General features: G+C 45.3%; 1 protein-coding gene across 1 annotated transcript in view; it reads left to right on the top strand.

The window, feature by feature from the left end:
* Positions 1-1299: 1299 nt before the first annotated feature.
* The window catches only part of LOC137428670 (uncharacterized), a 30803-nt gene continuing 15085 nt past the window's right edge, over positions 1300-17017 (top strand). Inside the window, exons 1-5 of the mRNA XM_078777051.1 lie at positions 1300-1388; positions 1535-1591; positions 1703-1759; positions 1915-2022; positions 15982-16569. Of these exons, the coding sequence (XP_078633177.1) occupies positions 1965-2022; positions 15982-16569 (646 nt within the window). The 5' untranslated portion in view covers positions 1300-1388; positions 1535-1591; positions 1703-1759; positions 1915-1964. The remainder of the gene's footprint in view (positions 1389-1534; positions 1592-1702; positions 1760-1914; positions 2023-15981; positions 16570-17017) is intronic.

Raw genomic sequence — 17017 nt, 5'->3', positions numbered from 1 at the left:
GGACAGCCGTTGCGGGTGTCGGGCGAGTTCCTCTCCGACCCCACGGCACCATGGCCCGCGGCGCAGGAGCGCTCCGCGCTGCAGAAGACCGCCCGGAGGTTCGCCCCGGTGCCGACGGCGCACCACGGGCACCCGCCTATGCACGTCGCCCCGGAGCTTCGCACCGCGGAGTACGTCTTCGTCCGGCACGACGCCCACCGGACACCACTGGGGCCCCCGTACGATGGGCCTTTCCGCGTGCTGGAGACCGGGGTGAAACATTTCACCTTGGACATCGGCGGCGCTCCCGACCGCGTCTCGGTGGATCGCCTCAAGCCGGCCCACCTCGACGTGGACCACCCACCGCCGGTGGCTCGGCCCCCGCGTCGGGGCCGCCCCCCTGCGGGCGGACCCCCGGCACCGCCAATGCCCGCCGGCATGCCGCCCCCCGGTCCTGCACCCATCCCGGGTGCAACCGGAGGCATCCCTGCACCCCGGACGCCGCCAGTCGCCAGAGGGCGCTTCGGCCGGGTCATCCGGTTGCCCCGCAAACTGGCCCTCCAGGTGCGCGGGAATTCTAGGGGGGGCGCGTGTGGCAGACACGAAAGCTCACTGGCGTGAGGGCATCATTCCACGTACCAAGTGGGTGGCGGCCACGCCCGAGGGGTAGGCGTGGCCGCGGGATATGCACCGGGCGCGCAGCCCGGAGCGCTCCAGTGCGGATGAGTGAGCAATGAATAAAGAGCTCGATGATAACCAAAGCGTTGTGGCCTACCTTTGTTCATCGTGTGTGCTCCCGCACCACAATATCCCAAATTTGCGTACATAATAATTAAATGTCCCCAACGAATCTGCTGTGATGGTGTTTTGGTTTCTTTGTTGGTGCCATTTAATTATCTATTACACTTATGAATTTCCTTTATCAACTGTTTTGTCCACAAAGAAATAAATGAGATGTCGGTGCAGGATCTCATTGTCGGTGTATATTTAAGCTGGGCTTGTACATCCTCCCGCCTTCCTTTTCACCTCTTGCTCTGTGAAAGTAAAACAAGAATTGTTGATATCGGATGTGTTCATTTTGGGAATAACATGTGTGTAACAATAACAACAATAGTTCACCTGAATTATTTTCATATCCACTGGTAATTTAATTTATTTTTGTGGTTGTGAAGAGAAGAGACGAAGATCAACCGACGTCCGACGGGATCAGTTGTGTAACCCTGTGGTGATTGATGGTCATGGATCGAGATCCCCCGATCTGCACCCACGATCCCAACTCCTCGGACTCCAAGTCGGTCTCTGATGGAGGGAACACGGGGGGTCCTGGAGGGGTCCATGGATCTGCGGGTTCAGGATCCTCGACGTTCAGAAGCTTCGTGATGGAGGGGACGGGACGGACCAGGAACCAGGTACGGGGTTCTCTCATGATGGAGAAACCACGTGGATAAATATGGAGGAGAGAAAATAAAGGAAGAGTTTAAAACTACAGTAGTTTGTCTTAAATTAACAACTCCGAGGTTGATGTTTGTTTAAAACAGGTTTTGTTTCTCTGCAGATCCTATAGTGGTGGTGAAGGTGGAACCTGAACCTGCAGGTGGTTTCCCCTCATCAGGTAAGAATACATAATAACATTGTACAAGTTGAAGATGACGATACTGGATGATGGGAATGGCGGGATCGGGTGTGTTGAGTTTGGTTTCAGACTCGATTTATCTTGTTGTAGATTTAAATGAGGAGGTGAAGGTGAAACTTGAACTTGGGGAGAATTGTTCTTCACAAGGCGAGTCCATAACGACATTTAAACATTTATTCGTCGAATTTAAACTACGTTTTCAATTTATTATTTTATCAATGAGAAAACTATTTGAATTCCCACAAGATGTACTCGGTATTTAAAATCCTCCACGGCCGTGACGTCATTCCATTTCCCCTCAGATGAAACGGGTCGAGTGATACCCCGAGGGTTCCATGGTAACGTTCCACAGATGTTGAACATCACTCATGTGAAGGAAGAACCGTGTGAAGATTCCTTCATAACAGAAGGTGAGAAATTAATGAAACTCTCACTCATTCCCGAGTGTTTTTAACCAAATGAATGTTTTATAACACACGCTCCGCGTTCCTCACCACACTTCGTTTCAGAGGGATAGGCATCTTTGATGATTTTGGTGTCTTTTGGGTCTTCATGGTGTTTTGAGTCTTCAGGACCATTTGGGTCTTCAGGGTCTTTTGTTGTGCACCACACCTTTCCTATTCCATCTCCAGGCGCTGTATGACGTCATCGCCGGGCACCGAGCTTAGTTTTTGCTCGGTTTATTTGTTTTCTTGCTTGTTTGTTACTTGCGAAAATCGTAGATGTTTCAAGTATGTTGGTCGGTTTTGTGCGTTATGCTCTGTCTGTCGCCGACAGGTCACAATTTTTAACCGATCTCATAAACTTCACCAAAAGGTAGAGTTCGTCATATGCAAGAAGCATTTTGCTTTTGGTGTCAAAAGGTCAACATAGGTCAAAGGTCACCAACTTTGTGAAATTTCTAAAGATCCTCAATTTTCATCCAATTTACTTGAAATTTGAAGAGGATTTGCATATCTGGTCAGTAAATCTTGGATTAAACGCAAATAATTTAAAAAGTATTTATCGGAAACCGCTGAATGGAAAAATTTGAAACTGAAACTTGCATATCAAATTAAAAATGGAATTTTTTTTGGAAAAAAAACAAACAAACATCGTCATGTACTCCCAATGGGGAACAAAAGCATGATAATGATGACATCATAGGTGAAGTGGTATTCCAGCCAAAAATGTTTTCATCGAATTCCTCATCCTTAAAATCTGAAATTGCATGCACATGATCGATGGCCCATTTGTATTGAAATATTAAATTTACAAGTGTGACTCGTCTTGCTCCGCGTTCCTCACCACACTTCGTTTCCGAGGGATAGGCAGCTCTGATGATTTTGGTGTCTTTTGGGTCTTCATGGTCTTTTGGGTCTTCATGGTGTTTTGAGTCTTCAGGACCATTTGGGTCTTCAGGGTATTTTGGATCCTCTGGGCCTTTAAGGGTATTTGGGTTTTTTGGGTCTTCAGGGACTTTTTTTTTTCTTCTTTTTTTTTTGTATACTGAATCGAGGCTCGTGAAAGAGCTAACATTTATTTCACAAACAAATCAACCAGACAAACAAAATATATAAAAAGAGGGAGCGGAAGACAAAATGGGGAGAAAAGGGGAAGCACACAAACACAACATTTGAGAGCAGGGAGATGTGTGGGAGGGAGAGGGCTTGGGGGGAGGAGGCGTGGGAAGGGGGGGGGGGGTGAGGGGGTGGGGGGTGGGAGAAGTAGAATCCCTTTATACAGAGAGTTACGACATGACGATCTGGAAAAATACGGTCACGTGACTCAGGGAGCCATTTTGGGGCCAAATTCGCGTTCGCTTAACTTCTCGCGCTCGCGTGTTATGCAAGTACAAGTTATGCAAGTTATGTTATGCAAGTAAGTGTTATGCAAGTACGTGCTAAGACTTTAGGGTCTTAAGGGTCTTTTGGTTCCTCTGGGTCTTTAAGGGTCTTTGGGGTGTTTTGGGTCTTCAGGGTATTTAAGGGTCTTTTGGGTCGAAAGGGTCTTTGGGGTCTTCAGGGTGTTTTGGGTCTTTGGGGTGTTTTGGGTCTTTGGGGTATTTTGGGTCTTTGGGGTATTTTGGGTCTTCGGGGTCTTTTTGGGTCTTCCGGGTATTTTGGTCTTTGGGGTGTTTTGGGTCTTTTGGGTCTTTGGGGTGTTTTGGGTCTTTGGGTTATTTTGGGTCTAATAGGATCTTTGTGGTCTTCGGGCTCTTCGGGGTGTTTTGGGTCTTTTTGGTGTTTTGGGTCTTCGGGTGTTTTGGGTCTTCGGGTTATTTTGGGTCTTCGGGGTGTTTTGGGTCTTCGGAGTGTTTTGGGTCTTCGGGTTGTTTTGGGTCTTCGGGTGTTTTGGGTCTTCAGGGTGTTTTGGGTCTTCGGGGGGTGTTTTGGGTCTTCGGGGTGTTTTGGGTCTTCGGGGTGTTTTGGGTCTTCGGGGTGTTTTGGGTCTTCGGGGTGTTTTGGTCCTACAGGGTGTTTTGGGTCTTTGGGGTCTTCAGGGGGTTTTTGGGGTCTTTTGGATCTTCAGGGGTCTTGGTGGTCTTAAGGGTATTGGGGGACTTAAAGGGTCGTCAAAGGTCTGAGGGGGCTCAGCAGTCTAAACGTAATTAAGAGTTCATGGACTGTTTTGTGTGGGTTTTTTTATTAGAAGAAGAAGACGTTTTGGTGGCATATAAACATACATAACCATTTACGTTTGCTCTATTATCATAAGATGACATCATAGGTCACATGGCTTGGCAGTCATATTGGTTTTAACCTAAAACCTTAAAAAATAATCTTCTCCCAAACCACCAAATTGATTACTCAAAACCTTATGTGCGCCATTGACTAGGCATGGCGTTTAAAAGATGATCACAAAAACCTCATTGGTCACATGTGTGGTCGCCATATTGGATTGAAGGGAAATATTAAATCACTAGCCGAAACCCGTGGAACATCCACGGAAGGGAGGATGTGGTGTATGGATAGAGTGTACCATTATGGATGGCATAGGGGATTTGCTTGTCCGAGTAAGATTTAGGAAGAAAGATGAGAATGAAGAGTGCGTATATGAACAACGATCGCCGAGACCGGCACAAATGCATGCTCTGGATTGTCCACTCAGTGGACGGCTTGCTTTCGCCTTCGCCCAGCAGACGCCAATACGATGGCGTCATAAGATGGCGTCGTATCGGCAGTTAACCGGATGCTTTTGGCCCCCAACGTCGGCTAATTCAGATTTTTCGAGTATGGCTGTATGTGATAAACAAAGAGCGCGGTTTGTAGATCGTAAATCCATTAGTGCCGTGGGCATCGGGTCACTGCGTGTGGCGTAAAAGGGATAACAAAGTCGAGTCCTTACGCTATTATTATGTAGATTATTTCTTTGAAACCGCTTGCCCTATTGATGCGAAATTTTCCAAATATCATCGAGCACCATTATTGCATATAGTTTGAAAATGATGATGTTGTCGGTCACATGGTTTGGCAGCCATTTTGGATAGAAAAACGAACCTCATCCGATCAACATGAAACTTCACAAACGTGATCTCCGACCCATACTACATTTATGAAGGTCATATGTCATGTGGTATGGCAGCCATATTAGCTTGAAAGCCGATATTTAAAAAATCCCTTCTCTGAAACCGCTTCACCTATCAATGTGAAACCTGTCATGGCTGGTGAAAATGTGACATTTGAAAACAGCTGAAGGGATTTCAATTGAAATTGCTTATTTTTAGGGCAGTAAACGAGGGCATCTACCTGTTGTGGGGACTATGCAGAGGCATATTGGCGACACAGTCGCATTGCTCTAGTTATTTTTGAATTAATCAAGAATTTGATTCCTTAATTATTATCGATTTATTAATCACTTATTTAGTTACTTTCTCATCAGGGCAATATCTCAGGCACCTTTTGAGCTAGGAAGATGATATTTGGACATGACAATAATCAAGTGATTTGGCTGTAAAGGGTAGTTTTTGATTTCCTGATTAATCGAATAATTATTGAATTATTCAATCATCACTCCTTCATTCCTCTTTTCTCCCACCTCTGGAACAAACTCCCTCACTCTCTTCAATCCCACTCCTCCCTCCAGGTCTTTAAAACGGCTGTTCACCACCATCTCTTATCTTCCCCAATCCAAAACCTTGATCTTTTCTACCCCTGCTAATTTCACCCCAAATCCACTTTTTTGAGGTGACTTTTGTCTTCTTTCCTGGAAGTCCTTGGTGTCCTTGCGTTTTATACCTATCCTGCCTCCCCCTAGGCCCTCTCCCTCCCACACATCTCCCGATGTCCCTGCTCTCAAATGTTGTGTTTGTGTGCTTCCTCCCCTTCTCTCCCCATCTTGTCAACTGCTCCCCTTTTTATATACTTTGTTTGCTTGTTTGTTTGATTTGTTTGTTTGATAAATGTTAGCTCTTTCACGAGCCTCGACTCTGTATACAAAAAAAACAAAAAAAACTGCTTCATTAATTTTCAAAAAGTTACAGGTTTGGATGAAACGGTGGTGTTTTTTGTTTATTTGTTTGTTTTGTATGCAAGATCGAGGCTTGTGTAAGAGATAACATTGATCAATAAAAAAGACAAACTGACACATAAAAGATATGATAAAGAGAGCGGGAGACAAGATGGAGAGCAGGGAGATCTGTGGGAGAGAGAGGGCTTGGGGGGAGGAGGCATGGGAATGGGGGAGGGGGAGGTGGGAGAGGTAAAAAAAAAAACACATGGACACTGCGAGGACTTCAAAGAAAGAAGTCGGTATTTCAAAAAAGTGGATCTGGGACGAATTAACAGGGGTAGAAAAGATCAAGGTTTTGGATGGGGGAAGATAAGAGATGGTGGTGAACAGCTGTTTTAAAGACCTGGAGGGAGGAGTGGGATTGAAGAGAGTGGGGGAGTTTATTCCAGAGGCGGGAGAAAAGAGGAATGAAAGAGTGAAGGTGAGCAGAGACTCTTGATTTTGGCAGTTTAACCATAAGAGGGTTGCTGGCAGATCTTGTACGACCTGCAGGAATATTTGGGGGACAGAGCACAGAGAGAGCTGGGGGAGCAAGGCCGGAGAGGAGTCGGTAGAAGACAGAAAGACCACCAACCTGCCTGCGATGAGTGAGTGAAAGGCCCTCGGAGTTAGCTTCATCGCGGGAGATTCCAATGATTCTGAAAGCTTTGGTTTCAACAGCGTTAAGGCGAGCTAGGTGTGAGGCAGGAGCACCGACCCAGAGGGGAGTACAGTATTCCATTGAGCTGTGGATGAAAGCCTTGTATGTGGTGAGGAGCTCAGGTGTGCCAAGGAAGGACTTCGCACGACGCAGGATGCCCAGTCGGCGACTGGCTTTGGAGGCCAGCTTGGAAATGTGGTTTTCCCAGGAAAGAGAATGGCAGGTAGTGAGACCCAAAAGCTTGAGCGACAGAACTTCTTGGAGAGGATTGTTGAGAAAGTAGATGTGAGGGTTTTCCAGTCGGTCTTTTCGGAGAGACATCGTGAGAGTGTGAGATTTGTCAATATTGAAAGACATGTTCCACTGGTTTGACCAGACTGTGATTTTGTCCAGGTCTGCAGAGAGTGAGGAGGCTGCAGACTGCTGATCTGAGGGATGATGTATGGAGCGGCAGAGAGTGGAGTAATCAGCAAAGAGATAGACAGGATTTTCCAGAGAATCGGAGAGATCATTGATGAAGACCAAAAAAAGCACAGGGCCCAGAACACTGCCTTGTGGAACTCCAGCCTGAACAGGAAGGGGAGATGAGAGAAATCCATTCAGGGTCACACGTTGACTACGTCCAGAGAGGAAGTCCGCAAGCCATGCGTGGAGATTTCCATGGATACCATTGGAGGAGAGTTTGGTGAGCAGAGCTGGGTGCCGGACCATATCAAAGGCACGTGATATGTCAAGGGAGACAGCTCTGATTTCCGGTTTTGCATTGAGGACCTCCATCCATTGTTGAGACAGCAGAAGCAGCATGTCCAGGGTAGAATGACCTGGTCTGAATCCAAATTGATGATCGAAGATCAAGCCATTGGAGAAGAGGAAGGATTTGATATCCGATGCAATGATGGATTCCATGACTTTGCTGATAATTGAGAGCAGGCTGATGGGTCTGTAGTTGCAAGGGTCTGTTTTTGCACCTTTTTGTGTAAAGCGGTAATGTTTGCTGATTTCCAAGATGATGGCAGATGACCTTGAGCAAAAGAGAGGGTGAAGAGAACAGAGAGAGGGTGAGATAGAGCGGCAGAGCAGGATTTTAGGACCCGTGGGCTGCCGGCTGCCGTATTAGGACCCGGCAGAGCCGTCTGGTCCAGTTGCAGAATCAGAGTCGAGGTTTGACAAAGACTTCTCCACCTTGTCAGGAGAGAAGGACACAGAGTCCATGAGCAGTTGGGTTCGACTGAGTAATGTGGGAACAGAGAGAGATGGGTTTGGGACACAAGATTTTGAGGCAAACACAGAGTTGAGGCCTTCGGCTTTGTCACGTGCGGTGTCAACTGTGTAGCCATTTGGGGTAAGGGGGAGGATGGAGGGGGAACAAACCCCAGAAACGGATTTGACCAGACGCCACCAGGATTTGGAGGAAGGAGACAGGTTTGAGAGTTAATTCTTGAGTGTGGAGAGATAGTGCTTCCTGGCTCTCCTGATGGGAGACACACACTTGTTCCGAGCTTGGTGGAAGGAACTGAGATTGCCTTCAGTTGGATTAGCCTTCCACGAGGCAAAGGCAAGTTGTTTCAGGGCAACTGCCTCGCCACAAGATTCAGTGTACCATGGACGGGAAGAGGGGTAAGACAACTGAAGACGAGATGGGATAAATCTGTGCATGAGAGAGAGCAGTTTGCTTTGGAAAAATTCCCAGGAAGAATTGATGGCAGAGGCAGTAGAGATGGGAGACCAGTCCAGATGATTGATGACTGCTTGAAGACCGTGCCAGTCGGCCTGAGTGAAATGCCAGACTCGTCAATGTTGAGGACGCTCTCTGAGAATGACCAGAGAGATGTCCACTTTAACAAGCACATGATCAGAAGAACCGAGTGGAGCAGAAGAATAGCAGCAGATATTTGCAGGGAAATCAACCAGACAAACAAAACATACAAAAAGAGGGAGCGGAAGACAAGATGGGGAGAGGAGGGGAAGCACACAAACACAACACCTGAGAGCAGGGAGAAGTGCGGGAGGGAGAGGGCCTGGGGGGAGGCAGGATAGGTATAAAACGCAAGGATACCAAGGACTTCCAGGAAAGAAGACAAAAGTCACCTCAAAAAAGTGGATTTGGGGTGAAATTAGCGGGGGTAGAAAATATCAAGGTTTTGGATGGGGGAAGATAAGAGATGGTGGTGAACAGCTGTTTTAAAGACCTGGAGGGTGGAGTGGGATTGAAGAGAGTGCAGGAGTTTGTTCCAGAGGCGGGAGAAAAGCGGAATTGAAGGAGTGAAGGTGAGCAGAAAGTCTTAATTTTGGCAGTTTAACCATTTTGGCATTTAAACAACTTACAATCAAACAAAAACAAAAAACAATCTTATACAGTATTCACAAAATACCGATGGGGAGAGGAAGCCTAGAGGGACATAGACGAGTCACCTGAACAGGGCAAAAGGTGGAAGGCAAGGCGATAATGGGGGCGGGGCGAGACAGCACACGTGGACAGAAGCACACGAAACAGCACACGTGGAGACAAGGCAATAAATGTTTTTTTTTTTTTTTTTTTTTTTTTTCAGGGGGGGGGCGGATTTAAAACGTTAGACAAAGAGTAGATGTTCGGGGAAGTTTTGGGGAGAAGGGAAAAATCTAAGAACCAAGCAAAAACAGCGAAGTGAGGAACTTAAGTTAACAAACTTCGACGAGGAAAGCCTCAGGCTACAAGGCTACAAGGCCGCGCACGCGGAGTGAACAGAAAACAATTAATTAATGACGAGTTACAGGAAATTCAAACCAAAACTAACTCGAAACAAACAATAACGCATCGACGATAAAATAACGAGTGGAAATTTGACAAACACACGAATGGAAAAATAACTTCACTTTTGATGCCCTGAGAGAACAAAAGTCGCCACCTCGATCGAGAAACCGGAAGCGGAAAGCCAATTATTTGGCTTTAACTTGATTAATTAATTCTTTATTGATTATTAATTATTTAACTTTAACTTTTGATTTGATTTGATTGAGTTGATTAATTGTTTAACTTTTTTCCGATTAATTAATTTTCAAAAACTTACGGATTCAGATGAAGCAGTGGTGGTTTCGGTATGCTATTTGTCAATTGATCAAGAAATTAATTATTTTATGATTACTATTGATTTATTTTAATTATGCAATTAATCAATCAATTATTGTACACCACTCCCTCCCAATTCCGTGTCAATATGCTGCAATGCGGCATACCGTGCTCAGAAGGCCTACTTTTTGCCGACTTTTCTTTCCTATTTTGGATTATTGTCCTCTTTTGATCCGTTGTTGCATGAATGTCAATTTAATAATCCCGAACCGCTCTTTCATTCAACCTCAAATATATTCTTGAATATTAATCAATTTTCAGTAAAGATTGGATAAATAAATAAAAAACCATTCAGATATGAATGGATGTTTGTTTCTTTGTTTTGTTATTAACTTACTTCCTTAAATATATATAAAAATAACCACCTTTAGAGGCCATTTTTCCCCGCAAAGCGGGGGTTGGCCTTTTTCGGGAACCGTGGTTGTTGTTGTTTTTTTGGTCCCCTTTTTGAAGCAATGTTTTACGGCCGGATGCCCTTCCTGACGTGAACCCTTTTTGCCGCCTTTTAACGACAAACAGGGAATAACCAGTGAACTGGTACTCAATTAGCCGACCTCGGAAGGATGACAGGCTGAGTCAACCCCCCTGGCGTTAATTCAGCGATCGACCGGGATTCGAACCCAGGATGCTTGGTTTATCCTAAGCTGGCACCCTAGCCGCTAGCCCAACACCAGGGCTAAATTACTTCCTTATTTAATGAAAAAACAAAAGGTAGTTTAGACTTTAGATGACACAAACATGATAATGTTCTGAAATGAAGGAGAGATGCCTTCTCATCAACAAAGATGATTGAAGTTTTTAATTTATTTGTTCAGCCTGTCTCTCAACAGGCCTCAGTGAATCGTTTCCTGCAGCATTGGCATAAAAGAACAGCAATAAGCACTCTTTGTGAACATTGAAGAAAGATGCACTTCTCTCAATCATCTTTGATCAAATAATTTTGATTTTATCGACCTCGTGGGAAAAACTTTTGGGTGATTCTTTACCTTAAAACCCCAATACAGGAAAAGAAAATCTAAAATTAAACATGAATGGATAAATCGAAGAATCTAGCGACTGCTTCTAACACAAGAAATGTAACAGTATCTATCACTTAATATGCCAATATTCTTTTTGAAGATGTCTGTTTTAACTTTTCGATTGTTACCCCATGATTGCAAAGTGAAAAAAGTGGGGGATAAGCAACTGGTTCACTTCTGTATGTCTACAAACGTCAGTTTGGATGAATTGATCGGTGTCGTGTGATTCGGACAAATTGATTTGATTATGGTGAAGATTTGAATCCAGCCGGATACGTGAAGGTATTAAATTTTTAAGTGATTATTCATCATTGAAAGATGCTGCCAAAAACTATATATAGCACAATATTTAAATAAATAGCACCGCAATGCGGGCGTAACCCCTCGGCCAATGCATGCTGGAAGCTAATTTCAAGATGGCTGCCATGGCGGCCACATTGAAAATCGCAGCGCGCCCATTTTCGAAGGGAACCTTCCTCGACTCAACCCCAACAAACACTGCAAAAATGGATTTAATCGGACAAGCCGTTCTGCTCAAAATTGACGGAAACCAATTTCAAGATGGCTGCCGTGGCGGCCATATTGAAAATCCCAGCGCGCCCATTTTCGAAAAGCAGCTTCCTCTACTCAACCCCAACACACACTGCAAACATGGATTTAATCGGACAAGCCGTTCTGCTCAAAATTGACGGAAACCAATTTCAAGATGGCTACCGTGGCGGCCATATTGAAAATCGCAGTATGCCCATTTTCGAAAGGAACCTCCCTCTACTCAACCCCAACACACACTGCAAAAATAAATTTAATCGCACAAGCCATTCTGCTCGAAATTGACAGAAACCAATTTCAAGATGGCTGCCGTGGCGGCCATATTGAAAATCCCAGGGCGCCCATTTTCGAAAGGAACCTTTCTCTACTCAACCCCAACACACACTGCCAAAATAGATTTAATCGGACAAGCCGTTCTCCTTGAAATTGATGGAAACCAAAAGTTGACGGACGCCCAGGCGACGCCTGTGACGACAATACCCCTTCGCCCAATTTCGGCTGAGGAGTGAAAAGTTGTGAATGAGTTATGACAAAACTAGGTGAATGAGCTGGTTAGGTGACAAGAAAAAGCCAATTTATGGCCATTACACGCAAACTCATTTCTCTCAAAATGAATGGGTTTCTCTCATCTCCCCTTCCTGTTCAGGCTGGAGTTCCCCAAGATAGTGTTCTGGGCCCTGTGCTTTTTCTGGTCTTCATCAATGATCTCTCCGACTCTCTGGAAAACCCTCTCTATCTCTTTGCTGATGACTCCACTCTCTGCCGCTCCATTCCTCATCCACCAGATTGGCAGTCTGCAGCATCTTCACTCTCTGCAGACCTGGACAAAATCACAGACTGGTCAAACTCGTGGAACATGTCTTTCAATCCTGACAAATCTCACACTCTCACGATATCTCTCCGAAAAGACCGTCTGGACAACCCTCCCATCTACTTTCTGAACAATCCTCTCCAAGAAGTTCTGTCACTCAAGCTCTTGGGTCTCACAATCTGCCATGATCTTTCCTGGGAAAACCACATTTCCAAGCTGGCCTCCAAAGCCAGTCGCCGACTGGGCATCCTTCATCGTGTGAAGTCCTTCCTTGGCACACCTGAGCTCCTCACCACATACAAGGCTTTCATCCGCAGCTCAATGGAATACTGTTCTCCCCTCTGGGCTGGTGCTCCTGCCTCACACCTACCTCGTCTTAACGCTGTTGAAACCAAAGCTTTCAGAATCAGTGAAATCTCCTACGATGAAGCTAACTCCGAGGGCCTTTCACTCACTCACTCACCACAGGCAGGTAGGTGGTCTTTCTGTCTTCTACAGACTCCTATCTGGCATAGCTCCCCCAGGTCTATCTGTGCTCTGTCCCCCAAATATTCCTACAGGTCACACAAGATCTGCCAGTAACCCTCTTCTGGTGAAATTGCCAAAATCAAGACTCTCTGTTCACCTGCACTCTTTCATTCCTCTTTTCTCCTGCCTCTGGAACAAACTCCCTCACTCTCTTCAATCCCACTCCTCCCTTCAGGTCTTTAAAACAGCTGTTCACCACCATCTCTTGTCTTCCCCCATCCAAAACCTCGATCTCTTCGACACCTGTTAATTCACCCAAGATCCACTTTTTTTTGAAATCCCGACTTCTTTCCTTCCTGGAAGTTCTAGCGGTGTCCATGTGTTTTATACCTTTCCCACCCCTCCCCACCCCTCCCCTGCCTTCTCATGCCTCCTCCCCCCAAGCCCTCTCCCTCCCATGGATCTTCCGTTGTCCCTGTTCTCTGCTGTTGTACTTGTGTGCTTCCCTCTCTCTCCCCATCTTGTCTCCCGCTCCCTTTATTGTATGTTTTTGTGTCCGGTTTTCCTTTTTTTGTGATTTATGTTAGCTCTTACACGAGCCTCGATCTTGTATACACACACACACACACACACACACACACACACACACACACACACACACACACACACACACACACACACACACACACACAAAAAAACTTATCCCAGCATGCAACATATATTTTTGCTCTTATTGGTATGAAAGATGCTTTTTATTTCTTCAACAAAGCTCAATTTTCATGAGGTAATCCAAAACTTTTCAAACCGGAATACCTTCCCCTTTCCATGAAATACCACTTGAAAACACAACACGGTGAAGCGATAAAACCGTAAAACAAAAAAAACTTGCTTCTGTAGCCTTAAAATCACAGAGTTGTTTCACACAGAAAGTCAAGTACAGTGTACAAATGCTAGACACGAGATAAATTATGATTACAACTCTTGTTACAGTATTTATATCGTGCAAATCTTCTAATTTTCGAGATATGAAGTCATCCTTTTCATGGAACACATGAAACCAAATATAGTCTGCTAAAGCTTCATATTGTTATGAATTTGGGTAGTGATATGTATTTCTGTGTTGTTATGTAGCCTGGTGTTGGCTAAGCGGTTAGGGTGCCGGCTTGGGATCCTTGGATCCTGTTTTCGAATCCGGGTCAATCGCTGAATTAACGCCAGGGGGGTTGACTCAGCCTGTCATCCTTCCGAGGTCGGCAAATTGAGTACCAGCTTGCTGGGATGAATGATCACGGTGTGTACCCCAATTTAGAATAGGTACACCGTATCCCTGCGCATCGTAAGAGCATGACCAAGGGTTGGCGTCAGGAAGGGCATCCGGCCATAAAAACATTGCCTCGAACAGGGAACCATGATTGTCATGGGGCCCGCAAGGCTAACCCCCGCTCTAGCGGGGAAAATGGCCTTAAAACGATCATTCATTCATTCATATGTAGAGCAGAGTAGAACTGAGTAGGTAACATGCTTCGAGATGTCGCGGTAAGGAACACTTCCTGTAATAAGTCGTGTGTAGGCGTTTTGTCGGCTAAGATGTATAATTGTGAATCTATCAGGAGATTCGAGTGATAGGTAGTGTAGGGATTAAGAATAAGCCCCTGTGTGTCCTCACCTGGTTAGCCAAACCTCTGTCCTTTCGTACGAATCCCTTCGTACAACACTAAAGAACGCCCTCCCCCCTGACATGACCTAGGAAGAAATCAGGCCAGAACACCGCCACATGGCCGCCACCATTTACTCCTCCGACAGGCCTATCCACCTCGCATAGCAACGTGTGCTATAACACAAGGAACAGAGAAGGAGAGTGAGAGTGGCGTAGTGGGCATACACCAGGCAAGCCGGCGAGTCGGGGGAGGCTCTGATTGGTTGGCAGTGCGCCAATGCTGACGTCACCGGCCGGGGATATTAACGAGGGCGGAGTGCCATTTTCGGACAGTGGAGAGTTGAGCAGTTCGAGTTCAGAACGAGAGGTGCGCACGAGGAGAGTTGGCAGATCCCGAGTGCAGAGAGAGAGAGCCCGAGTTGCGTTGGCAGTTCGCAGTGCGCAGTTCGCAGAGTTGGCAGTTGTGCCATAGGGAGTTGCTGAACGCCAGTTGCCGAACGCCATTGGGCAGTCGAGTCGATATGAGGAGTTGTCTTCAGCAGCCCAGTCGAGTCGTTCAGAGATCCCGACCCTGTGTTGGGCTGAGGTGTAGCCAGATTGGAGCTCGCTGTCCTGCTGTCGACCTCGTGGTGATCGGTGCTTGGTGCGTGGTGCTCGGGGCTTTGGAACTTGGAGCGAGGCGTGCCGCGGTACGAAAGGAGCCGCATGTTGGACGGCGGCCAAAGCCAACGACGAGACCAGATAAGGCCGAGCTCCGCATTCACAATAACATAACGAACGTCTTTATTTTGGTATTCATATCCCCTCGTCTTGTCTCTGATATCTGTGTGTGTGGGATCCCAAATTAGGCACTAGATTACCGGCCCGTGCTTTTCCTGTCCTTGCTTTTCCTGAATAAACCCTTGTATTATTTTTATATATATTCCTGAACGCAGTTTTCCAGGTGGTTGATTTTAACAGTTAAGGCTGCGGTGGCTCTCGCCGCTTCCCTTCATCCCGTGCGCTTGGGGTAGCTTTTGGTTTTGGAATCCGCCATTGAGTTTTCACCTCGGGAGTAAAGCCTTCGTGATCGGCATCCGCAACTCTGGTGTTAATCAGAGTTGCGCGACAATATTATTGAATAATGGTGCCTGTATTTTCTGGAGGTTCAGTTTTGCAGACCATATACTGAGGCTTAGAGTCAAGAATGTCAGCTGGTACTGGCAACCTCCACAGACCATTATGCACTGATTCCATCACAGTAACTTCTGTGTCATCACCAATAATTTGGGTCACTTCCCCTGGAAAACTCTTGCCATCATATTTAGCACAATCACCCAATCCCTTACCTCAGTACTGATAGACTGTGGGTAAGCTGGCACATTGGATGCAGTTGTATCACTGGCACAAGCAGCTGCAATAGAGATATTGGATTGGAATATTCAATTCTTATTGAAAGTTCAACATGTTCAATATCACTGTTGGTCTTCCATAGCTTTAAGTGACGGCCATCATCACATTCATTGACATGCATTTTGCTTATCACATGCCCTTCCTTTGCACCATCCCATGCAAAAAATATTTTGAAGATGGGATAATTTTTGAAAACATAAACGTGTTTTTGTCTTCTCTTTTTTCTTATGTTGCAGAGACATCTGTGGAGCATCCTGTAAATTTGAGTTCAAGTCCTGCTGGGTCGTTTTCATGCAATGCAGTATTGAAAAGAAACATGGATAAGACGAGGAGAACCTCATTTGCTGTGAAGAAATGTGAAATTAATCACATTGGTGATAATGTACAGCAAGATGCTGTTTTTGAAAAAGCCTTCCCAATTTCTGCATCCACCTTAGGGACGTCTGAGAACATTCAAACTGACAAAAAGCTGTACAAGTGTTCACTTTGTGAAAAATCCTTTGGAACTTCTTCTTTTCTAAAGGTACATGAGATGATTCACGTGGGAAATAAGCCACACAGATGTTCTTTCTGCAATAGAACATTTCAAACTTCTACTCTGCAAAGCAAACATGAGATCATTCATAATGGTGAAAATCCACACAAGTGTACCATTTGTGGTGAAGCTTTCACTACTTCATTTGCATTAAAGAGGCATGGAATTATTCACTCGAAAGAAATGGCGCATGAATGTTCTGTTTGTCAAAAATCTTTTCTGTCCCCATCACACTTGAAGAAGCATGGGTTGACTCACATGGTGGAAAAGCCACACAAATGTTCTGTTTGTAAAAAATCCTTCTTATACAGATCTAAACTGAAGACACATTATTTGATTCACAGTGGAGAAAAGCCACACAAATGTTCTGTTTGTGAAAAATCCTTCATATACAGATCTCAACTGAAGAGGCATTATTTGATTCACAGTGGAGAAAAGCCACACAAATGTTCTGTTTGTAAAAAATCCTTCATATGCAGATCTAAACTGAAGACACATTATTTGATTCACAGTGGGGAAAAGCCACACAAATGTTCTGTTTGTGAAAAATCCTTCATATACAGATCTAAACTGAAGACACATTATTTGATTCACAGTGGAGAAAAGCCACACAAATGTTCTGTTTGTAAAAAATCCTTCATGTTGTCATATGACCTGAAGAGGCATGGGTTGACTCACAAGGCAGAAAATCCACACAAATGTTTTGTTTGTAAAAAATCATTCATATCGTCATATCA

Source organism: Myxine glutinosa, chromosome 5, assembly GCF_964187855.1.
Source record: "Myxine glutinosa chromosome 5, kmMyxGlut1.1, whole genome shotgun sequence".
NCBI lineage: Eukaryota > Metazoa > Chordata > Myxini > Myxiniformes > Myxinidae > Myxine > Myxine glutinosa.
The sequence above is the reverse complement of the archived record's forward strand: the minus strand, read 5'-3'. Positions and strand labels throughout refer to the sequence as shown.